At 35.9% G+C, this 26,241-nt stretch overlaps 2 protein-coding genes across 2 annotated transcripts in view; one reads left to right on the forward strand and one right to left on the reverse strand.

The window, feature by feature from the left end:
* Window positions 1-229: 229 nt before the first annotated feature.
* Window positions 230-7,672, reverse strand: LOC141287248 (uncharacterized). Its single transcript, XM_073819381.1, has 8 exons — window positions 7,168-7,672; window positions 6,945-6,977; window positions 5,299-5,616; window positions 4,904-5,215; window positions 4,512-4,826; window positions 2,800-2,949; window positions 2,667-2,722; window positions 230-614 (listed from the first exon to the last, which is right to left on the reverse strand). Exons 1-7 carry the CDS (start codon window positions 7,199-7,201, stop codon window positions 2,685-2,687), a joined length of 1,200 nt encoding a protein of 399 aa, XP_073675482.1. The 5' UTR covers window positions 7,202-7,672; the 3' UTR covers window positions 230-614; window positions 2,667-2,684.
* Window positions 7,673-11,076: 3,404 nt separating this feature from the next.
* The window catches only part of LOC141287715 (E3 ubiquitin-protein ligase RNF220-like), a 118,779-nt gene continuing 103,614 nt past the window's right edge, over window positions 11,077-26,241 (forward strand). Inside the window, exons 1-4 of the mRNA XM_073819852.1 lie at window positions 11,077-11,720; window positions 23,940-24,061; window positions 24,749-24,838; window positions 25,145-25,195. Coding sequence (XP_073675953.1) covers window positions 11,650-11,720; window positions 23,940-24,061; window positions 24,749-24,838; window positions 25,145-25,195 — 334 coding nt within the window. The 5' untranslated portion in view covers window positions 11,077-11,649. The remainder of the gene's footprint in view (window positions 11,721-23,939; window positions 24,062-24,748; window positions 24,839-25,144; window positions 25,196-26,241) is intronic.

Raw genomic sequence — 26,241 nt, forward strand, 5'->3', positions numbered from 1 at the left:
CACTTTCATTTCAAAGAGAACAAATGAACAAACCAGGTAAAGTACACAATGAAATAATACTTTCACGTTCCAGTAGTGACCTAATATGATATAGAGGTTGTTCTTAGGCTGTCTGTCCCTGTTCCCACCTGTGATTAACCAAAAAAATAAGATCTTTAAAAAAAATGTAGTAGAAAAACAATAAATATGTCATTTTAAATTATAAAGCCCCTTAGAGAATAAGAAGAAACCCAAAAACATCTCACAGTTTTACAGTCTTTACCTGCAACAATATGGGAAGACCTCAGGATGGGTCAGACATGGTACCTCTAAAAAACTCAAAAGCCCTTTTTAACCTTGTTAGTGCAACAGCTTGTGTTGTCATGTGACCTCCCTTCAAGTCTAGTGCTGTCAGCATTCACTTACAAAGAATACAAATCTCCCTTCTCCAGTAACATTAAAAGAAAAACCTCTGACCAACGACAATCGAAATGTGTTTCTCTGTAACTGACAGAGAATGGCAGATAGTAGGAAATGGTGGTTTCTGTGGTTCTTCAGACTTGGGTCTTCCCTTTGGTTTGGACGGGCCACTGAAACACCAACCTCGGGTTCACCAAGTGACCAGTTTCTTGTTGCTGAAAGTACAAAAACATACAAAAATCAGCACACAAATGCTATTTTCTTACATTCTGCCTCATTACTTTGTCTGGTGTCTGTGCCTTTTCTCTTCTAAAGTGTAAAAGAAAGTAAAAAAATGTCTTTGTACTTGTTGTTAAACAAGTGTTTAAACTAGAGTTTTAATGCCTTCACACAAGCACTCGTCAACATATGCGTCTACTGTTTCCTTTCAGACTGTGAAACAATAGCTTGGACCAGAATTGCCACCCTGTAGACAGAAATTCATAGCAAAAAAAGTGCACATGTAAGCTGTGCATATACAGGTCCTTCAAGTTCATTTTTTTCTGTAATGTACTGATAAACATTAGACTTTCATATATTTTAGATTCATTACTACACAACTGAAGTAGTTCAAGCCATTTATTGTTTTAATATTGATGATTTTGGCATATAGCTCATGAAAACCCAAAATTCCTATCTCAAAAAATTAGCATATTTCATCCGACCAATAAAAGAAAAGTGTTTTTAATCCAAAAAAAAGTCAACCTTCAAATAATTGTTCAGTTATGCACTCAATACTTGGTCGGGAATCCTTTTGCAGAAATGACTGCTTCAATGCGGCGTGGCATGGAGGCAATCAGCCTGTGGCACTGCTGAGGTGTTATGGAGGCCCAGGATGCTTCGATAGCGGCCTTAAGCTCATCCAGAGTGTTGGGTCTTGCGTCTCTCAACTTTCTCTTCACAATATCCTACAGATTCTCTATGGGGTTCAGGTCAGGAGAGTTGGCAGGCCAATTGAGCACAGTAATACCATGGTCAGTAAACCATTTACCAGTGGTTTTGGCACTGTGAGCAGGTGACAGGTTGTACTGAAAAATGAAATTTTCATCTCCATAAAGCTTTTCAGCAGATGGAAGCATGAAGTGCTCCAAAATCTCCTGATAGCTAGCTGCATTGACCCTGCCCTTGATAAAACACAGTGGACCAACACCAGCAGCTGACATGGCACCCCAGACCATCACTGACTGTGGGTACTTGACACTGGACTTCAGGCATTTTGGCATTTCCCTCTCCCCAGTCTTCCTCCAGACTCTGGCACCTTGATTTCCGAATGACATGCAAAATTTGCTTTCATCCGAAAAAAGTACTTTGGTCCACTGTGTTTTATCAAGGGCAGGGTCAATGCTAGCTAGCTATCAGGAGATTTTGGAGCACTTCACGCTTCAACTTTGCATTTAGAGTCAGAGCCATGTTACAAGTGTTGTATCATATTACAGTTCTTATTTTTTTATAAAAAAAACTTTTTATATATTCTATTAATATTAATAATATTGTATTCTATTGATGTTGATTTTACTAGTAATATTCTAATCTGTATTCTACCTCAATTGATCATTGTTTGGAAAGTATTTGTCATGTTCTGACAATAAACCATAAATAATAATTAACTATGTGGTTTTTCTTTCATTCAGGAGTAAAATCTGCCTTTAATATTGGTAGATATAAAGATTTTACATTTATCGTGATAATTATCGATATCGACTGATATGAAAAAAATTATCGTGATAATTTTTTTTTGCCATATCGCCCAGCCCTATCGGGCGATAAAAAAAATACCGCCGTTAATCTATTCTCAAAGTTGGGTTGGGAGCTGGGTCTAAACTACGTAAGATATGATGACTTCCACCTTGATATTTTAGCGCGGATGACGTATACCTAGTTGAATTGCACTGTAGGAGGCGAGAACGAGTCTTCAACTTCTGTGAAATTACCACATCAAATGTGCAAACATGGATGCAGTTATGAAGCCGCTTCAGGGCAGGTGCGATGCTAGACCCTTTTTACTCGAAAGACTTACTTTTAGTCATTATTTGGGTAGCACACATATTCTGAAAATGCCTTCAGCAGAATTCTAGTTAGCCATTTTAATCTAGATTAATCTAGATTTAATTTAGATTAATCTATATTAAAAAAAAAATAATCTATGCCCACCCCTAATAAATAAATAAATATATATATATACATATATATATAAAAATAAAGCTTAAACAAAAAACAACTCACATTACCTTCTTTTTAAACTCCCATTATTTTATTGTCAATGCAATGTATGTGTTGTCAACACCTGTAATAAAAATATAACTTGTCAGTTTAAAAAAAAACACATTATTAAATATTTTTTGAAATCACATAACTACTCACAGGTCCTGCTTTCTCGCTCCAGTTCAGTGGGTTTGCTCACTCTCTTGCAGTACACTTTGGCAACAATCAAAATGACACACGTCGCCACCACAAACGTCAATCCGGACACTAGTAAACTGATGACCACTGGGCTCATCACGGGATCCACTTCTGAGATTCAATAAAACAGCAAACCAAATTAGAGTCAAATGCATAAATGTCAGAAAAGGGATAGTTTATCCAAAAATGATACTTTTGTCATTACTCAACTTCATGTTGTTCCAAAACTGTAAGACCTTTTTTCAGCTTTGGAATTAAGATATTTTTGATGACATCTAATAGCTTTCTGACCCTGCAACTGACACGTTTAAGGTCCAGAAAGGTAGAAAGGACATCGATAAAATAGTCCATGTGACATCAGTGGTTCACCCTTAATTTTATGAAGCTATGAGAATACTTTTTGTGAAAAGAAGTAGCTAATAGCTTCATAAAATTTCAAAATGACAGTCTCCTTACTACCTTTACCTTGAGTGTGGTAGTTGTGTTGCCGTCTATGCAGGGTCAGAAAGCTCTCAGATTTCATCAAAAATTTCTTAATTTGTGCTCTGAAGATGAATGAAAGTCTAATGGGTTTGGAACGAGATGAGGGTGAGTAATAATGACCGAATTTTTATTTTTGGGTCAACTATGCCTTTAAAGTATCTATTCTGCCACCTGATTAAAAAAAAAAGTATCTATGCGTATTAAAGCTTGTTTCTGCCAACTGATAAAAAAAGTCAATTGTGATCTCACAATGCCGACATTTTCCCTCCAACAGTTTTTTTTTTTTTGCAAAAAAAGGTTATTGTGAATTTTTATCTTTACCTCCTCAGAATTACAAGTTTGTCTCGCAATTCATTATGAGTTTATATGACTTTTTTCCTCTAAATTCTGAGTTAATCTCTTGCAATTCTGACTTTGTTCTCCAAATTTCAAGTTTATATCTCGCAATTCTCACTTTGTTCTCCAAATTCTGAGTTTTTATATCCTGCAATTTCGAATTTGTGCTCCACATTCTGAGTTTATATCTCACAATTCTGACTTTGTTCTCCAAATTCCTTTTATATCTCGCAATTTTAACTGTGTTCCACATTCTGAGTTTATATCTCGCAATTTTGACTGTGCTCCAAATTCTGAGTTTATACCTTGCAATTATGATTGTTTGTCCTTCATAATTTTGAGTTTACATCTCATAATTCTTTAGTTCAAGTAAATGTTTCATTTTTTATTAACCCCTTAGAGTTCCTGTCAAACTTAATAATGCAAAAAAAATAATGCAAAACGTCCCGCTGGTGGAACGTTGGAACACTAAGGGGTTAATAACTTTTTATCTCTGAATTTTCTTCTCATTATTCTGAGTTATATCTCACAATTCTTTGTTCTTGTAAAAATGTAACTGCAAGTTTTTATCTTGCAAAATAGTCTGACTTAAAATAATAAGATAAAAAGCTGCATTTTGTTTTATTCTGTGGAGGAAACAAGTTTCCATATGAGTGTAAAGGATTATCAATATTATATTATTAAAAAAAGAAAGAAACATACATGGATGAATTATTTAGAACCTAGATGGAATAAAAAAATAGAATGTTCATTTCATGTCAACTTCAAGAGAACAGTTGCTAAGACTTTTATTTTGTGCTGTATAGGTAGTTTTAAACATCTCAGTACACCTGGGCTGGAAGCACAAAACTCACCTCGAATAGAGATGGGTAAAGGCTGACTCTCCCTGGAGATAAATGTGCGCTCTCCAGTCTGGACCTTGTAGAGACAGCAGTAGTAGCCCTCATTATTGGACTGGGCATTGGAGAAGGTAAAGGTGACGGAGGGAGCGAGGGCTGGCAGAGAGTGGCGGACGGTCCCGTTGGGCCGAATGAGCCGCAGCTGAAAGGATCCTCCAGGATACTGAGGCTGAGTGGAGCAGGTGACGTTAAAACTGTGACCCCTGATGACCCAACCCGGCCGGGCCTCAGGAGATGTGTTGTACCAGATTTGGGGAGTGTGAATCTCCACTGAGAACAAGTACAAGAAAGGTTAGTCTGAGACTTTTAGCTCTCAAATACAAGCTTAGGCAGCAGATGTGACTTACAGACTGTGATGTTAATGAAGTTGCTGTGTGGAGAAAATCCTGAAGGAGCGTTTCCCAGTTTGGTGTGTATCCTGTAGAGACAGCTGTAGCTGCCCTGGTGGGAGAATTCCAAGTCTGACAGGGTCAGATCCACCGTCATTTGTCTGGGATCGGCTCTCTGGGTCACAAGCGGAGTATCCACACCTCTTTTGTACAGATGGAAGTCAATGACGGACTGCCAGTATGGGGCGGTGCATTTAAAGTGAACAGCCTCTCCAGCGGAATAGGTGTAGAAGCGAGACTGAATTGACAAGGTGGGTGCCAGAAGTTTTCCTGGTTGGGAAAACAATGATAAACAACTACAAACAAACACAGGTTGTATAAAACAAATACAAATCTTTGAAACGCTCTCGTACCAGTGCACTCCACTCCAGCATCCTCACTGTGCGTACACACGTATTCATTGAGGGTGCGTTCGCACAGATCCAGGGCAAACTCGTCACCCGAGCATTTCACATTCCTCCACAACACCTCTCCGCCGGCCCGTCCGAAACGAGCGCCACTTGGAATGTCCAACACGAAGCCGCAGTCGAGCTCTCTACAGACCACTGCGGCATCCTCCAGATCCCATCCACGCTGGCACACAGTGCCCCACTGATGCCCATGACGCACCTCCACTCTACCCAAACACCGCTCATTTGGTTTTTCATTCACAAGTCTGGTGATCGGTTCGTCTGTGGAAATAATGGGAATGAGCCAGTGTTGTTATCCTTAGCTGACATTATAACTATTTCAAGTACTAAAAATTATTAATAATAAAGCTGAAATAAAACATAAAAACAATTAAAGACTATAAACTTGATATAATAAATAAAAATGTTTAAAATACTAATATTACAAAAGTTACAACTTAGATTATAAATTGATATATTGAGATGAAACTGAATAGAAACATAAAAACCCAAAACCTACACTACTAGTCAAAAGATTTTAAAATATATATATATATATATATATATATATTTTTATAATTTCTTCTTCTCACCAAGCCTGCATTTATTTGATCCAAAGTACAGCAAAAACAGCTAACTTTGGAAATATTTTTTACTTTTTAAAATAATGTTTTTTATATGAATATATTTGAATGTGGAATTTATTCCTGTGATCAAAGCTACATTTTTAGCATCATCACTTCAGTTTCCAGTGTCACATGATCCTTCAGAAATCATTCTATGATTATTATCAATAATTAAGTCAGTTGAGTACTTTTTTTTTTTTTTAGGATTCTCTGGTGAATATTTGGAGAAGATCCAAAGATTTATCTGATGACAAAGACATGTATGTTACAAAAGATTTCAGAAGAATTATGTTTTTCTTAACTTTCTATTCATCAAAGAATTCTACTCGGCTGTTTCCAACATAATAATAATTTTAAAAAGTTTTTTTGAGCAGCAAATTAATATTAGAATAATTACTGAAGGATCAGGTGACTGGAATAAGGATGCTAAAAATGAAGCTTTGAAATCACAAAAATAAATTACATTTATATATTCAAATAGAAAATAGTTATTTTAAGACTTTACTGTTTGGATCAAATAAATGCAGGCTTGGTGAGCAGAAGAGATGACAAAAGATAACAAAACTGCTCAAACTAAAATGAAAACTGATAATATGAAAATAAAAGCTCATTTAAAATACTAATAAGTAATATAACAATAGCATGATGTTAGGATTATTAATAAATGACTTAATTATTTTTAGAATTAATAATTTTATTTATTTATTGTAAAATAAATATATAGTGTTCAACTAATGTAAAGTCTATATTTTCTAGAGATTATTAAACTATTTTGGCTTAAGTACAGTAATTCAATTTTGCATACTTTAAAATGTATCAGAATGTTATGCTTAATATTTTTTTCAGACAGTATAATTAAGTCTCTATACCTGAAAATAGTCTGTTTTTATAATTTAGGAAGAAGGCTATCATGTTTGGGAGTCTCTGACATATAATAATGTGAAAATCCTTACTGTACACAACATCATAAAGTCATTAACTCACCAAAGGCATAAACAGCAACAGCAACAGTGCATCCTGTTAAAAAAGACACAAGTTAAAGGTTTGTTATACTATTAACATATTCTAAAATGTACAAATATTTCGCTTGTTTTTAGCCTTTTTTGGTTATATGCAGTTGTGCATGGATCATACTAGGTTTGCAGCTGCTTACAATGTTCAGGTTTCCTTTAACATATAGTTCTTATAAGTAATACATTTTACTAACCAAGCATTACCAGGACCATAAGAATCCTCGACATTGCAGATTTCCCATGTAATGCAAATGCCAGGGCTTTAGGCTCATTTAATAACTAAATGTCTCTGTCAATGCCAGCAATCTAAAAGCTGACGGTTCCAGTGAGGAGAACCAGGAGCAAGTTGATGCATAGCACTTCAGTCTCCTCAGCTAGCTGGCTAACTAGCACTTCTCAATGCATAAACGGTTCCTGCTCACCTCCATGTGCTCGATACAAATACATTATCTATCATAACTCATGCATAAAAGCATAATAGTCGAAAATAGCACATAACAATTTGTTAACATAACACAGAAGCTGTAGAACCGGGCGGCTAATATGCTAACGTTGCCCTAAAGTAAATAGAGTTATCCGTAAAGCGAGATAAAATAAATACCGATGTATTTACAAAGCATAATCAAATGAATCTGTAGTCGGTAATGTTTTGTGAGTTGGTGTTCCTCGAGAGTACGGTAATCCCAAGAACAGCGTCATAATGCAGACTGACGACGTCCGATTCGTGAACGAATCGTTCTTTTGAATCGGATCTTTTCAGTCAACTGCTCACTCACAAACGACTCACAAGAGCATTTGCAGTGAAGCGAGGATTTGTCTGATGGTTGGAAAAGTTACTTTTGATTACCAAAACACACATGAAACAAAGTTTGTTTTTAATAATTGAATTATTACAAACTAATATTTAAACATCAAAAAGATTTAAATAAATGACCTCGTTTCTAAATGAGTTGAAACATGAAAAATGACACACTAAATTACATTAACACCCTTGTTAATAAATGTAATAAACAGCATGTACTGGAACGCCAGTGTTTCAAGGACCACGTGATGACGTACACGTCGGACGCAAAGGAATCAAACCGAATTGTCTTTTCAACCGATTCTTTGAAGTGAACTGTTCATATGAGTCGACTCGCGGTAATGAGTCAGACGTGCCATTATTCAGATGTACATGTTTTTACTGTTCTGCGACGTTGCGCAAGATCTGCGTACAAAACGTTCACGCTGATTTGCCTCAAGGTTTAAAACAATTTTAGACTTTTAGACATGAAAAAATTTTCAACACAGACACGTTCAGAGATACAATTTAACGACACCATGAATTAAATACATCGCCGAGCTATGAGATCTACAGTACTGAAATTTTATGAATCCATTTTACAATTGAAATATTGTCAATTAGTAGGCTATAACTGGAACATTACTATAACTTTTATAATAAGGGTTGGTGAACAGTTTTGACAACTATTCAGAGGTAAGAAATTTTGTGAATGAGCTTGTGGCGACATCATGTGAATAAAATGAGAACTACACTGTATATTTTACTAATAATTAATACATTTATGACGGTATTTATTAATCTTTGTTAAAAATCAGTTAACAGAAATACAACTGTTTGTCATATGACACTAAAGTCTGGAGTAATGATGCTGAAAATTCAGCTTTGCCTCAGTAATAAATCAAATCAAATCAAATCACTTTTATTGTGACATCACCACAGCACCTGTGCCTAGGTGAGTGAAATTCTTGGGAGCGAGCTCCAGACAGTGCAGGGACAATTTACATAGAAACAGTTACATACCTACAGGATTATACAGAGTGACAATTTGCAATATATACATACATAGTACACACAGTGTATGATTAGACATATTTACAGTTAGCAAGTTGAGCTGTATTTTCAAGAAATGTGCAAAAGAGGTATTATTTATATGAAATTGGGCAGAAGAGAGATTGGGGAGGATAGCATAGTGCAAAGATTTCAGTGCAATTATAAACATATATTATTCATATTGTAAATGTGCAAATAGAGCAGAGTGTGATGCTGCAGATGGTTTGTATGTCCCACTCACCTGTGTGTAGCACACTCAGATTCCACGAAGGAAGATTGTCAACAGTGCAAAGGTGCAGTGGATTATGTATAGATTGGATATGCAAGGACATGGATGTGTATTGGATGGTTTACAGTGTAACAGATATATTATTGCATTAAGTGCAATGTGTGCATAGAGTCCAGTGATAAAATTATATTTTAAAGAACATTAAAATAGAAAAACTGTGTTTTAATTTGCAATAATATTTCACAATATTACTAAACAAATGCAGCCTTGATCAGCATAAGTCATTTGAAAAAAACAAAACATAAAAAATCTTACTGATCCCAAACTTTTGAATGCCAGTGTACAATACAATGTTACAGAAAGCTAAAGCATAAAGTTTTATGTAAAAAACAAAAAAACAAAAACAAAAAAACGGTTGTTTTTAAAAATTTCAACCTCAAGGTGGGAGTCAAACAAGACTTCAAAGTTTATATTTGTCATGCAAATATGTTTGTGAATGACGTTGTAAATAAGCTCAAACAAACTTGTTCCTTGTTCATTTCATGTTCCCTATTCAAATCGTGCAAAATGTCCCTCATTTTAAGTACAGTCGTGGCCAAAAGTTTTGAGAATGACAAATATTAGTTTTCACAAAGTTTGCTGCTAAACTGCTGTTGTTTCTGTGATGTACTGAAATATAATTACAAGCACTTCATACGTTTCAAAGGCTTTTATCGGCAATTACATGACATTTATGCAAAGAGTCAGTATTTGCAGTGTTGGCCCTTCTTTTTCAGGACCTCTGCAATTCGACTGGGCATGCTCTCAATCAACTTCTGGGCCAAATCCTGACTGATAGCAACCCATTCTTTCATAATCACTTCTTGGAGTTTGTCAGAATTAGTGGGTTTTTGTTTGTCCACCCGCCTCTTGAGGATTGACCACAAGTTCTCAATGGGATTAAGATCTGGGGAGTTTCCAGGCCATGGACCCAAAATTTCAACGTTTTGGTCCCCGAGCCACTTAGTTATCACTTTTGCCTTATGGCACGGTGCTCCATCGTGCTGGAAAATGCATTGTTCTTCACCAAACTGTTGTTGGATTGTTGGAAGAAGTTGCTGCTGGAGGGTGTTTTGGTACCATTCTTTATTCATGGCTGTGTTTTTGGGCAAAATTGTGAGTGAGCCCACTCCCTTGGATGAGAAGCAACCCCACACATGAATGGTCTCAGGATGCTTTACTGTTGGCATGACACAGGACTGATGGTAGCGCTCATCTTTTCTTCTCCGGACAAGCCTTTTTCCAGATGCCCCAAACAATTGGAATGAGGCTTCATCGGAGAATATGACTTTGCCCCAGTCCTCAGCAGTCCAGCATTTGCCATACTTTTTGCAGAAGATCAATCTGTCCCTGATGTTTTTTTTGGAGAGAAGTGGCTTCTTTGCTGCCCTTCTTGACACCAGGCCATCTTCCAAAAGTCTTGGCCTCACTGTGCGTGAAGATGCGCTCACACCTGCCTGCTGCCATTCCTGAGCAAGCTCTGCACTGGTGGCACTCCGATCCCGCAGCTGAATCCTCTTCAGAAGACGATCCTGGCGCTTGCTGGACTTTCTTGGATGCCCCCGAAGCCTTCTTAACAATGCAGTGGAAAGTTTTTTTGGGGATTAAATTAATTTTCATGGCAAAGAAGGATTATGCAATTCATCTGATCACTCTTCATAACATTCTGGAGTATATGCAAATTGCTATTATAAAAACATAAGCAGCAACTTTTCCAATTTCCAATATTTATGTAATTCTCATACTTCAGATATTGTGAGGGTGACTTCACTATTACCTGGGACCAGGTTATTTTTCTATTATATTAAAATAATAATGTATTAACAATAAAATTAAACAATAAATATAAAATGCATTTTAATGTTGACCTAAACAGGTTCTTCTACTATTTATAGCCAAATGTTTATATCTGGCTCTTTCTTGAAAAGTGCAGGAGTTCATTAGTAGTTTTTAGCCTATTCACGTGCATCATTCCGAGCACAACCGTTTCTTCTCTGACCGACCTACTTCTGTTTAATTGGATAAGCATTCAGTCTCTACCAATAGAGAGAACGAGAGTGAGACCGGCTGGACCCACGCACACAGTGCAAACCGTTATCCACCTGCAAATAAAGCGTTCATGGAATCTGCACATTCCTCGCTGACGTCACGGCGGATGGAATAATAGAACAAACCGTCGTTCGAAAAACGCCATCGCGCTGTTCTGTTATGATGTTTTAAAGTGCACTTTGGAAAAAATTCCTCACGACAGCGCTACACGCACGGAATGTCCCACGGAAGCGCAGGCGAACAACAGGTGGATTCCGAGGCCAATCCAGACCTGGAAGTAGCCATACTTCTCTGTCTCTCCGCCCCTATGAGTAACCATAGCAAAGACACCGTAAAATCCAGCGTACCGGAAAGAAGCTGAATAACGCGGTCGCGACATGGATTATTTCAGCGGTGACGTGACGTTACGGACAACATTGACCACTTATTCGGAATTATGTCACTTTACATCTGATATCGTCTGCTAGTTCGCCGAGCCTGTTTATTTCTGTCCCAAGAGAGTGTTTGTAGACTTTTGGAGTTATCATGCCTGTCAGTAACGGATCGATGATGGATTTGCCCTCGGAATATGTGAAAGTAAAGGCGCATTATGGAGGGTGAGTGTTGTAAACTTTCACAGGGTTAATGTTTTAAAGTTGGCCTGCTGTGTTGTGGCGTCAAAGGTCGGAATATGCCCGGTGTTTGGCTGTTTCATGTCAGCAGAACATGTTTGCAAACGCACTTCACTCCCACACCTGACAAACTTTGACATCCTTAAATGTTTTAATACTTTTTTAACAGCAAACGGCATATTTTGTATTTTTGGGACGCTGTCAGCTGACGATTTTACAACAACTCTGTTTACAATATCAAACATGTCATAAAACATCCAGGCCTTTTTTTGCCAATGGTAAGAAATGAGCAAATACTAAATTAAATTTCAATTCTTAATATATTCTTAATCTTTCAAATATGAAAGCATTCTGTTTTGATCATTAAAAAAATGTCATGTAAATAAATTGTCAATATTTTTTGAAAAATATCATTAAAAGTATTAAAAAGCTACTATGTGAAGGTTGCCATTTCATGGGTGCCAGCATATTAATATCACATGACATGGCTGGTATATTTTTTGACCAGCTAAAAGTAAATAACTTGCACTGAGTGCATCGTTAAATATGAAATATTGTTGAATGTTTTCGCTCTTATTGCCAATTGTTGTTCCACACACCTCTACTTTTTGTATTATATATATGAACCTGGACCACAAAACCAGTCATAAGAGGCACAGGTATATTTGTAGCAATAGTGAACTAAAAATTGTATGGGTCAAAATTATTTTTCTTTTATAGCAAAAATCATTAGGATATTTTGTAAATTTCCTACGGTAAATATATCAAAACTTAATGTTAATGATTAGTAATATGCATTGCTAAGAACTTAATTTGTACAACTTTAAAGGTGATTTTCTCAATATTTAGATGTTTTGCACCCTCAGATTTGAGATTTTGAAATAGTTGTATCTCAGCCAAATATCCTAACAAACCATAGATCAATTTATTCAGCTTTCAAATCACAGTTTTCAAAAAATTGACCCTTATTACTGTTTGTCTGGTCCAGGGTCAAATATAATATACTGGTGCATACTTCTTTCAAGATGATTTTTATTAGTATTATAAAAGGCAAGTTTTAATTCATAAAAAAATAATCTCGTAGATTGCTTATAAAAATACCAAAAGTTTTATTGTTTTATTTTCTTATGCCACACGTGACTTGGAACTTGACTCGACTGGTTTTGACCTCTACTCTGGCTTCTGTCACTACACATTTTTTTAAACAACAATGAATTGTTTTCTACTTAATGATGCTTTACTGGGTTTAAAATCCATGCTTTATATTTTGTTTAGACGTTCTTGGCTAAAAGTGGCCATGATGTAAGTGGTCAGGAGAGAGTGAGATAACACAAACACACACTGTCTGCATACATCACTGTGAATCACTGTAATTAATCACATCATCACTCAAAGATGAACAGCTTCGGTGATATCGCCCACCCTTTAGTCAACATTGTGAATGATATAGGTTCATTCTGAAACCTCTGTTTCTAGGCCATTCTTAAAGGGAAAGTTCATCCAAAAATGAAAATTTAGTTTACTTACTTTCATGTTGTTCCAAACATGTATGCATTTCTTTCTTCTGCTGAGGACAAAAGAAGATATTTGAAAGAATGTTGGTAACCAAACAGTTGCTGGTAGCGATTGGTTTGGTTACTAACATGTTTCAAACCTGTATGATCTTTTATCTGTAGGTTCATCTGGTTTATATACAGGTTTGGAACAACATGAGGGTGAGTAAGTGACAGAATTTTCATTTTTGGGAGAAGGATCCCTGTAAAGGCAATCAAAAATAAAAATTCTTTTATTATTTATGAAAATTCTTTGACCCCAAACTATAAATTCTGTTTTTGTGGCTGAACTATCCCTTTAACCCTTATCTTAGTGACAACTGGTATTAATATTAACTTTTACGCCATGAGTTAGAGAAGAAGGTACCAATCAAATTTGTCTGTTTTATGTAATGCAGCTTAAAATGAACTTTGTATGATTGTATTTTACTCTTTTGTTTGAAATGTAGTATTTTACTTCATGACTTATTTGGGAAGTCAAATAATGTAAAACATAGATTCTTCACTTTTTATTATGTTAAAGGGATAGTTCACACAGAAATGAAAATCTGTCATTAATTACTCACCCTCATGTCATTCCAAACCTGTAAGACCTTCGTTCACCTTTGCAACACAAATATTTTCACAGAAATTTTTGATGAAATCCGAGAGCTTTCTGACCCTGCATAGACAGCATAGCTTCGTAAAATTACGGTTGAACCATTGATGTCACATTGACTATTTTATCGATGTCCTTGCTACCTTTCTGGGTCTTAAACAGTTGCATTGCTGTCTATGCAGTGTCAGAAAGCTCTTGGATTTCATCAAAAATATCTTAATTTGTCTTCCAACGATAAACGAAGATCTTACTGTTTTGGAACAACGTAAGGGTGAGTAATTAATGACAGAATTTTCATATTTGGGTGAACTATCCCTTTAATACTCATTTCTGTGCTGGTTGTTTTAAGCAATTTATAGATAAACATTTGATAATCCACTATAACTCATGTTTTGACAGATGCGTTTACATATTATGTCCTGCTACTCCGTGGGTGGAGATACAGTAGACCTTTGATTCAAGAGCACAAATACCTGATGGCGTGCCAGTGAACCTGCTATAGGAAGTGAAGAGTTCCTCAGTGTCTGTGGAAGTGTGAATTCCTCACTTACACGAGTGTGTAAAGAGCTATCTGAATTTGGGTCAGGCTTTTTTGAGCTTTTTGAAAGCCTTGGTGATTCCCGCTTCTAAAAATATTTTGGAGGAAGTTAGCACCAGGCGGGGACAGAAATCTTGGTGACTGGCTGACAACCTGAGCCAGGCAGTTGCCTAGCAACAAGTTATAAGCCTCAATAATGGCTCTTTTTTTCCACAGATTCCAGGCACTGTTTATTCGAGTGCAGGCCTCTAGGTTTTAGTCCAAGACGTTTCATTGTTGAGCAATGAAGAGAGAGATTAGACTGTTTAAAATAGCTCATCTCAGAGGGGGGGGGGGGGGGGGGATTGCTGGATACTCAACATTGTTGACCCTGTAAGTCACCTGAAGTGTCACATCTTGTAGCTTTGTACATTTTGAATAGACAGAAGTTTGTCATGCTGGTAAAAGTGCTGTGAGCTGTTTTACCATGCATGAAATGTTCCTGCCTGACAGATGAAATTGTTGTCTCATTGACAGCCCTATAGGCTATGCAAACAAGTTAACTTTTTTGTTTTTAGCCAATCAGAAAGGCTTTCTGCTTGTCAACAATTTTGCAAGTTTAGGTTTGCTGACGTGTTTAGAGGGCAATGTATTTTTTTCAATGGATAAGACTTTGTGTTTTTTTAGAAAAAGCAATACACCACTGTTCAAAATGTAGAATGTTTTAGAGAAAAGTCTTTTATGTTCACCGTTATTTATCATTTATTTGATTAAAAAAACAGTAATATTGTGAAATGTTATAACAATTTAAAATATCTGTTTTCTATTTTAATATCTTTTAAAATGTAAATTCTTAAAGCGGAATTTTCAGCACCATTACTCTAGTCTTCAGCGTCACATGATCCTTTAGAAATTATTTTAATATACTGATTTGATGCTGATTTGAAGAAACATTTATTCTTATTATCAATCAGTTTTTCCTTTCATTGAAAGTAGAACAAAACAGCATTTATTTGAAAAATCTTCTGAAACATTGTAAATATCTTTACTGTCACTTTTGATACATTTAATGCTTCTTTGGCTGAATAAAAGTGTTCACTTCACCAAACTAAATTATGATTTTGCTAATTTATGATGGTTCTTTCTCGTAATTACCGTTAAACAAACAATCAGTTTAATATCCCGGCAATACACTGAATCATTAACTTTGAACAATGACAGAAAAAGTGTGTAAACACACTTTACTGGACCATCAGCAGCCTGCTGTGCCAAGAGAAAATTGAACTTGGCATGTATTTCTTATTTCCATTTCCACTGCTGGACTTTAGTCCAGGGCTCAGGAGGTTTAGAGAGATTTGATTTGCTATAGCAACCACACAGACAGCACTGAAGATAATACTTGCTGGTTATAAATCACAAGCATAAGGTGAAACCACAAGTGAAACTGTAACACCAATGATTTGGTCTGAACATCTCGCTGAGAACAAAACATTGAGTGTGAATAGGTCTTAAATTCCCTGAACTCTGTGTTTGTATTGTAAACTTTCAGTGCTAAGTTTAGAGCACAGTAGCACAGACCCAACATTCTAAGCCATTTTCTTCATGCAAATCTAGTCTGTGAATTTGAATATACTGTACATCCAGTTCTGAACCTAAGGACAGTATTCTTTGCAGACAGGGAGTTGTTTAAATTCACTGAGCTCCATCTGTTGTGTGGGCTTTTTTAGGGGCTAGTTATACTATTTCAGGTGGGTTTTATGGTTGAGTCTGGTAGCTCAATCAGAAAAGAGCAGGGTGTGTTCATGATGAGTCAGCAGTTACCCAAAACTTCACAAAACTGGGCTGTTCATCCAACTTTTATGACAAAAAAAGAGTCAGGCCACACATGAACTGTCTATACTATGAAAACAAAGATTCAGTTCTAAAAGAGAGTTTCAGAATCGCCACAATTCTGTTGAGTTAGGGAATTCTGACACACAGAATATTCTGGATTTCTATACTGTTTTTGTCACAGTAACATTTTAGAATTAACCCATTTAATCCCGTCACAATTATTTGTGACCATAAAAAAGTTTTCATTTAAAAGCTCTAAACATTTTCTTTAAAACCTGAGTGGTGTTTAGTGCAGTTTCTGCAAATATGGAAAAAATAAAGGGTCTCAATTAAATATGTGCAGTTTCACATGGTTAGTGCAAACTGTCACATGATCAGAGCAGTTTATTTCCTATTTGCACTATGAAACAATGGTGGCTGCATTAAAGCTCCAAAACATAAAGCTAGTACATAAAGATAAGACAAAGATTTTTGGTAAACATTATCTCGAAGGTGTCTAGTATTAATATATAAATTCACATATATTCAGTTTTGTTGAGAGTGGTCATAGGATGAGTAAATATGTTGATGGTCACAATTGTGACCGGTGGGATAACAGTGAACTTAGGTATACAATATAAATCCAATGCAGTTGTTAGTGAAGACTGCACTAAAATGTTGCAATGACAAAATATTGCACTAAATTAAAAGTTCTAATGTGACTGATGTTGCAATACTGGTAGCACTAATTTAACAATTTGATGATATATGTTACAATAAAGTAACAATTTTGAAATATGTTGATTATTATATTTTTTGTCTTTTATTTCAGTATTCCTATCAAGGCTTTTTTATGCATAATAGTAATGCTAGAATGTGATCAAACAGTTTAATATAGCTGGGCTAAGATACAACCATTTTTATGACTGCAGAAATATTGTAATTCAGTATACACATTATCCCACTGGTCACAATATTGTGACAGACTATAAAACACAATTTTTAACACACCCCATCCCCCCCCCCCCCAAAAAAAATATTATTGATTATTTCAAAGGGCAACTAATGACTTATTTGACACAGTAATTCACAAAGTAATTGACACAGTGACACAGTGATTCACAAATAAATTGTTAAAAAATCATACAATGTGATTTCCGGGATTTTTATTTTTACATTCTGTCTCTCACAGTGGAAATGCACCTATGCTGAAAATTGTAGACCCCTCCATGATTTCTAAGTAAGAGAACTTGCAAAATCACAGGGTCATCAAATCCTTATTGACCTCACTGTATATGGTTTCATATGCATGAGTTTTCTAATTCAGTAGGTTTGCTCACTAGCTCATGAGATACTGCGATGCACTTGAGTGACAAAGACTTCCAGTACGAACAACGTGAAAATATACGGTTCAACAAAAGAGCTAAAATCTGCATAAGGAAGTTAAAATAGCACGATTGCATCAACAAATGCGATTTATATAATTTTTGCATTTGTTAACACTTTCGGGTAGGTTTAGGTTTGGTTGTAGGGAATATTTCCAACATGATAGAGCATTAACCTTTTGCGACGCTCCCCGGAAATTTGAATTCTGAACATCCTCAATATGTACCTCAATACGTCTCTGTGCCAACATAATAAAAACGTGCCACGGTCACATATTAAATGTGTTTTACAGCCGCTCTCTGGACATTTCACGCCACAGAACGTGTAGTAAGTTACGGAATTACGGTGTTGCAGAAACGTATATAGAGGCACGTATTTCCAATGAGCCTGGGTTGTTACATGATTATGAAACAATTTTCACATAGCTCACATTATAGGATCCTAATTCACACTATTTGCTTATGCATCATAAAAAGGCTTAGCTGTCTGACTAACAGGCTGCTGTTTTTTTTTTATTAAATTCCCTGTTTAAAATCTCCACTGGATTTTTTTTTAGGGGTGGTATGGCTGTCTTGATGAATCTCGGTCTCAGTGAGTCTCAGTGTTTTTTTAGATGTTTATTTGTTGAAGTCGTAATAGCTGCACGGTCACACCTTTGTCAAATGTTTAAGTTGCGATTGTTATGTTGTGTCAGAGCGAATTGCCAAATGCATGTGTGATCATTCACAAATCTAGACCTATGATTAACCCAGAGACTCTTTATTTATCTCCTCCGCTCCTCTTTTATTCAGCGCAAATAACATTATTGCCACACTTACGCTTTTTCTGTCTGTCTCATCTATTTCAGACGCACCCCACTCTGCTTTAATATGGAGTGAGAAATTAACACCTCTGAAATTACTTTATTTAACTGTTGGCATCCTCTGGGATGGTTAGCACTTATTAAAGTTAATCAGAAATGTTTCACATGGCTCGCTCTGGAATTTAATTTCCCTCCCTGCCTCTTCAGTTGCGTCATTGCCGAGCGAGGCGCCATCCAAACGGCAGCTGCTCCAGGGACTCCTAACATTTATCAGTTGATCCGGCCTTAGAGAGCCATGCAGTAGGAGATCCTTTCACCCTCGGCTTCAGTGCCAGCCAGTCATACGGGGGCTGAGGATGGTGGGGGACGGATGAAGCCATAAGGGCAGGGTGGCAGATGATGGACTCATGATGAAGGTTCCCCCGCTGAGGGGCAAGCTGCTACAGAGCTCATCTCAGCAGAAAACACACACACTCCGTATATCTGACTTGTCATACAGTCATACATCACATTTTCCATCTACACAGGAACTGTGGGAGGTCTGTAGACTGATTTGTTAAGCAGAAATTTCTTTAAAGGGGTCATTGGATGCAAAACTCACTTTTACATGTTGTTTGAACACAAATGTGTGTGTACACTACCACCCTATAATGATTAAAAAAAAAATATCTTTATAAATAATATCCCCTTGGCTGTGTGACTTCACACCGACCAAGGCTGCTCCCATTATAGTTGATTGACATGGCTGTCTTACCTTAGACCCGCCCTGAGTGAGTTGTAAACTGTCCACCATTGTGCGACTCCGGTGCAGGGGAAGACAAGAATGTCTCTGATTGAGCGTTTAAGGTATTTTGTTGTTGGATGTAATAATTTACTCCCGACTAGGGCTGGGCGGTATGACCAAAATTTTATTTCACGGTAACGATATCTTTCACGTTATAGTTTTTTGTATAGGTAGCAGTGTTTCCCCTAGGTTTTACTTTGTGTAATAACGAAAACATTAATTCAAGTGGAAAAATAAGTCCAAAACTCTCTATTTTAACATTTTGAACAATAGGGCTCTGCAATCTTTTGCTTTTTTTTTTTTTTGAAATTCTTATGTGTTTTAATTTTTTTGATAATCAAATGAAAGCATAAACATTTATTTATTTTTAATCAAATGAAAAATAAACCCTTTTAATTTTTGGCAAACAAAATGAGGTTTACTGTTAAAATCAATACATGGAAGAAAAATTATATTCAGTTTAAAACGTTTAAATAATAATTGTAGTATTTTTTTCTACAATTAAGTGGTAATCTTGTTGTAATATTTATTTTTTATCATATATTGTTTTATGTAAATTATTTAAATAGGAATATATAAACACCTACATTATACTGTACAAAAGTAATACAAGACTAATATTGTTCTGTTACATGTTAAATGGCACAAGGCCATGGGAACCAGATGAGTCCTCCCCAATTTGACTTTGTTGCAATATGGAACTCTTGCATTATTATTGACATTTTATTTTATTATTTTAATACTGTAAGGTTGCTTTGACACAACTTGTATTGTAAAAAGCGCTGTATAAATAATCTTGACTTGACTTGACTTGACTTAAACCGTACTTTTATTTTGACAGGTTGCCGTGAAGTTTCTGTGTGTACAGTAAGATATAATGCTAGTTTTCTCAAATGAAACGGTAAAAGTGACACTCACAGCAGCTTTGGAGACTGAGTTTATCTGTTCATTTGAGATGCAAATGCCAAAAATTAGCGGGAGCATCATGCGTGCTTCAGTATGCGCGTAGTAAAAACGTGTCTCCGCCATTCATACATACAGAGGCAAACGGAACATGCAGGATTCATATTAAAACGGTCTTTTTGCATTTAAGTTTTCACAGACACTAGTCCGTATCGCGATTTGAATTAAGTGACAGGCCAACTTTTGATTTATTAATCCAAAAATCAACGAATTCCGTGGCATTCCGCGCTATAGTCAATTCCGTTTTTATGAATGGAGTCCGCGATCACGTCTGTGTTTTCGCGGAGGAGACATTGTAAACGTGCGACCATATAGAGACAGAAATGACATGCCTTCGTGTAAATAAGGTAAATAACATCAGGCTATTTAGTTTGTTTAATAAAAGAACAATGTATAGACATGTTCTATAGGAAAGATAACCTTAAATGACTTCTATTGTGATCTGGCGCTATATCGAAAATAAAATGAACTTGTCGTTCAAGGGGGGCGGGGGTGCCCCTAAGATAATGGTAGGGGAAACACTGGGTTATTCCAAAAAATGTACAAAAGGGCTTTATATAATAAATAAGCTTGAATATTTAAGAAAAGGACTAGTTTCTCCTTTTCCATGTTTTTACAACCTCCCAGCGTATCCTTCAGTCTTGCATTCAACGGTTTGACCAGTCTCAGCCTCACGCGTGCTGCACATGAGTTGGCCACGCCCACTTATTTACATTTTGCGGTATACACGGAATAAAAAATTATTTTACGGTACACATTTCATTCCGCGGTAACGATATATACCGTCATACCGCCCAGCCCTACTCCCGACATCTGAAAAACTGAAGACGCAGAGGTTTAACGTTACTTTCGTTTTTGAAGGAAATGCAATCAACATAAATGCGTCTATGTTTGTGCACATCATTTTTGATCCAGCTTTTACTAGCGAAGAAGTGAGTATAAGGGTATTTTAATGAATCTTTGCAAATCGTCTTTTCTAATAATGTGCTAGTTAACAAGTTTCGTGGGCTAAATGCGGCTAAAGTATACAGTCTGCTCGTCATTCCACGGCAGAGAGGGGCAAGGTGAGCAGCAGAGCTCATTAGAATTTAAAGAAACATGCAACAAAACGACTCGCTGAGGTAAAAAGGGTTTTGTTTTACAGTAGCACTGAGAAATTTTACCCAAAGTATGTTATAGACTTTTCATTAAGACCCTAAAGAATCATATCATACCCTATAAAAATTCTCTAAGTGTAAAGTTCTCTAAGTTGTCTAAATGCTCTCAATTGTCAATAGTACGGTGGTTGAGAGAGCTCAACACGCTGCAACTTAAGAAAACACATGCAAACAGGAAAAAACGACAACAAATTAAAAAAACCATCTTCATCAGTTTGACAACACAGGCGCTGCAAATCCTCGCGCAAAAACACAAATACGGAAATGCTGCAAACACAAAAAAGCGCTGCAAATAGCACGGAGCACAACCGAAATGTTTCAGGGGGACCTCAAAAAGTGACAAACCCATCTGGGACCTGATTATTCGTTCAGTGGCTGTTGGTCAGAGGAGAGGTGTTGTCGGTGAACTAAAAGGTGATAGTTTACCTAGTGATGTGACGTTTGACACCGAAGCTTCAAAGCTTGTATCAAAAAAACGAAACATCTCACAGTGAAGCACTGTACCGGAGCTTGATTCGTTTTGCCATAACCACTAATCTTAATTTTTGATTATCAATATGCATTGCTAAGAACTTCATTTGGACAATTTTAAAGGCGATTTTCTCAATATTTAGATTTTTTTGCACCCTCAGATTCCAGATTTAAAATAGTTATTATATAAAATTAAGAAATGAAGATGATTTTCCCATTTAGATTTTCATTTAAAAATTTGTTATTGAAACAAGCTCTAACTGGTGATTTTGATTGATGATATTAATGTTGATTTATGATTTTCATGTTTCAGCATCTAAATTAATAGTAATGAAGAATATAATTTAACTATGCAGTTAAGTAAAATATTGCACACTTAAATGAATATATTTAAATATTTAGGGCTTATATTCAGTGGTTTATACAATTTTTTTTAAATGTAGGTTTTAAAATATTTGTATGCTTGAAACAAACAACTTTTTATATCTTTAGATAGTTTGTTTGAGTGTAAAACTATAACACTATATCTCTGTAATACAGAATTTCAATGAATACAGGACATGGCAAAGACTTAACTGAGAAACTAGGTCAATACTGGTTTTTCCCTAATAATGTTTGTTAATGTTAACCAATGAATGAAAGTTATCATATAGTGTTATTGAGCATTATTATGGGAAGCACAATATACTGGCATATCGTTCTATATATTCCATTACGAAATGGTGTGGAAATATCATGACAATATTTTTATATACTGTCTAAACCATGGTATGGTACTGACTACTAAGTGATTTCAGGATTGAGTTAATATTTTGAATTACTTGGGAAAACAGCCATTAAGCCTCAAAGAAAGATGAGATTATGTTGAATCCACACATAAACACATTAGTCCTGATGCTAATGACAGCACTTTGAGGTCAGCGATGATTTAATCATTTCTTAGTAATATGGTTGCAGCCGTGGCCTAATGGTTAGAGATTCGGACTTGTAACCCAAAGGTTGCAGGTTCGAGTCTCAGGTCCGGCAGGGATTGTAGGTGGAGTGAATGTACAGCACTCTCTCCACCCTCAATACCACGACTGAGGTGAGTCCCTTGAGCAAGGCACCGATCCCCCAACTGCTCCCCGGGCGCCGCAGCAATGGCTGCCCACTGCTCCGGGTGTGTGTTCACGGTGTGTGTGTGTTCACTACTGTGTGTGTGCACTTGGATGGGTTAAATGCAGAGCACAAATTCCTTGTATGGGTCACCATACTTGGCCTCACTCACCCCCTTTCCTTTCCTTTCCTTTCTGTACCCTGAACGACCCTCTCTGAACCAAACTGATTGTGAGCACAGAACCAAATCATGTTTTCTTGTACTTACAGTAGCTCTGTCTGAGGCAGCTCATTCCTGTATGCACTGTGAAAGTGGGGCAGGGACCAGACTAGGCAGCTGTGTACTAGAGGTTTGAAAGAAAAGTCTCTTGTGTATCCAAACAGATGTGGCTTGTTTGGCTGTGGTTGGACTGTTTGAGGCCAGTGTTGCAAATTAAAGCCACAGAGAACATTTAGAGCTCATTTGAATAAGAGATGCATGATTTGTTTAGATGGTAAGATGGCAGACTAGATATGTACTGTTTGCATGTTAACAGATAATGTCATTTTAGTTATTTTTTATTATCTTTTGTTTAGTCTTTGAATTTTAGTATAGTTTAATTTGAGCTTAATTTCATTTTTATTTGTTTTAGTTGTAGTAGTTTAAGTATTTCAGATTTATTTACAAATGTATTTAATTTCGTTAGTTGCCAAGTCAACATTGCTCATTTTCTTTTGAGTTGTTATTTTATTTCAGCTTTATTTCATTCACAGAAAATTATTTTTAATCAGGTCAGTTTTAGTACAACACTGCTTCAGTTGTGCAAAACTAAGTATTTTCAAAATATTTACTAGTCAGTGGCACTGCTGTTAAAAATATGAAAACTAAATTGACTCATTGACCAATCAGTTGTTGACTAGTCAGGAACTGTGCCATTTAAATACAGAAATTAAATTTTAAGCCATGGTCTTTTATACTGTAAAAGAGTGAATCTTTTATACATGCAACAGAACAGTATTTTATTTGTTTTCAGATCTGTTTGAAGGTGCTTTGTGTATTAAGTGTAATTGTTTTTTTTTTTTGTAGGGACATGCTGATTTCTGACTTGGATTTGGCTATGACTTACACAGAGGTGTGTGAGGAGGTCAGAACAATGTGTGGAGTCCGAAAGGAGATGCCAATTACACTCAAGTGGATTGACGATGAAGGTATGTATGACCTTTGAACTTTGGGTGAAGTGACGTCAGCAGATATAATATGTTTATTTAGAAAAAGAGCAAGTTACAATAAATCGTTCACAATAAGTTTTAAGAACATGTATTAAAAATAGACATTTTAAAGTTTTGATACCAGGGACCCCTAAATATGATGATTTCTTTGCAAGGAACTCTATTTAAAAAATATAAAAAAAATAAGAATTTGCATTTAAATTATTTTATTGTTATGATTTATATTTAATTTTTTTAAAAGTTTTTCTCTAAACCTGGAGGTCCCCAAACCAGTGTTATTGTCAACTAAAATTAAATCTTTTTTCTTTATTTGAAAAAAAAATATTAGACAAAGAACTTATAAGAAAATTAAACATTTTGCCTTTTCAAGTAACTGAAATAAAATCAGCTACTAAAAGGTACTAAAATTTAAAAATCATAGAAATTAAAAAATAATAATTTAAAATAAAACAGAATATATAAGATGAAAGCCTGTTCAAAATAAATGCTATAGTACATAAATAATGCTAAAAAACACTGCAAAGGTCCCAGTTTAAATACTCCTGAGATAAATGTAAGTATAAATGTTGAGTATTTTGGTAATTTAGAGACAAAATTACACCTATAGCCTCTTGATATTTAACAGTTTTTTTTTTTTTAAATTTTCCTTGTTGTCTTGTTTTTAAGGGGACCCATGTACCATCTCATCCCAGATGGAGCTGGAGGAAGCATTCCGGATCTACAACCGGAACCGGTGCTCTGGACTTCTTTTGCATGGTAATCATTCACTCAAAACATCTGAAATCAATCTATTGTCCCCTTATTAACTTTTCAATTCTTCTAGTAGTAGAATTACTATTTGTATTTTTTTTTCCATCTATTTATAAAGAACTGAATGCAGATTTAAACCACATGGTGGAACTACTACACACAGCTAAAGCACTTGATAAAAGTCAATTTTCTTTAGAAAACTGTGTATTTGCAATTTAGCATATTTGCAGACCTCATGCCTATGAACAGATGAAACCACTGGACTGAGTCACACTCATTTCTCTTTGTCTTTCTTTCTCTGTTATTCTCTAGTATTCCCAAGCATTCCTGAAAAGCCTGGTATGCCGTGCCCGGGAGAGGACAGTAAGTCATAAAAATCTTGCCCCCTTCAACTTTTTCGTGTTCTCTTTAGTGCTGATCTGGTTTATAGTGGACATTCTGTCAGCTTAGCTCACAGTCGTTCAGTACAGAAAACAGATTCAAGATGTTCTCTTTTAAGTCTCTCGAGAATAGTTTTGCTCTGTGCATTCACTTTTTTCCTCTATGCCTTGTTTAACAGCTCACTGAACACACTGAGGGTCCAGACCTCTGTTAATTTATATGACTTAGTGTTATTAACAGAATAGTTCATCTGAAACATTTACTCACCCTGATGTCATTCCAAACCCATATTTCCTTTTTTTTCTTCTATGTAATACAAAGAGAATTTTTCAAAATGTATTATATTTTAAATTATAAAATTATACAATATGTAGGGGTGTGTGATATATATCGTCTGCGATAATAATCGTAATTGTTGTTTTAATGATGTGCGATTTGACATTATCGAGTATGTTGCAAAAAGCAAAGAAAACACACCTACAGATTGCACGCATAACATTTAAAGGTGCCATAGAATGGAAAACACATAAGGCGTTCTAATAAATAACGCGAGCCACTGAAGCGACATGGTTAGCTTATTGCTAGCGGTAGCCTGTTACATTGCAGTACATACGATTTCACTTATCACATAAATGGAGAGATGACTGTGTGGATGATGGCGAATGATTTCCAGATTTACAGCATCACTAACAAGCATCTTAACTTGTAAAATATGTGGTAAGTACTGCCGCTGTAGTATAATGTTACACAGAACATGTGCGATCACAAAAGTGAAAGTAAAGTTATCGTGCATTCAAAACGGCAGTTTCAGTGTTCCGCATATTAAGAGCGGCTCGAGCTCCATGATTAAACATATATTTTCCTCCATGTGCGAGCTACTGAAATGAGCCACTCTGTGAAACAGCCAATCAGAGCAGAGCTCATCATTATTATTCTTGAACCTTCCAAATAGGGTAATAACAGACCATTTAATTCTAGGGACAAATCCTAGGGTTGTAAATGGACCTGTAACACCGTTTCTGGAGAAT

Source organism: Garra rufa, chromosome 15 (genome assembly GCF_049309525.1).
Source record: "Garra rufa chromosome 15, GarRuf1.0, whole genome shotgun sequence".
Classification (NCBI taxonomy): Eukaryota; Metazoa; Chordata; class Actinopteri; order Cypriniformes; family Cyprinidae; genus Garra; species Garra rufa.

Bases quoted from the DNA above. Each gene is read 5' to 3' on its own strand.
- LOC141287248 (XM_073819381.1), bottom strand. From the start codon at position 7,201: ATGTCGAGGATTCTTATGGTCCTGGTAATGCTTG. The intron at 2,950-4,511 runs GTGAGTTTTGTG...ATTGAATCTCAG, and splicing joins TTTACCCATCTCTATTCGAG to AAGTGGATCCCGTGATGAGC. The intron at 2,723-2,799 runs GTGAGTAGTTAT...TTTTTATTACAG, and splicing joins GGAGCGAGAAAGCAGGACCT to GTGTTGACAACACATACATT.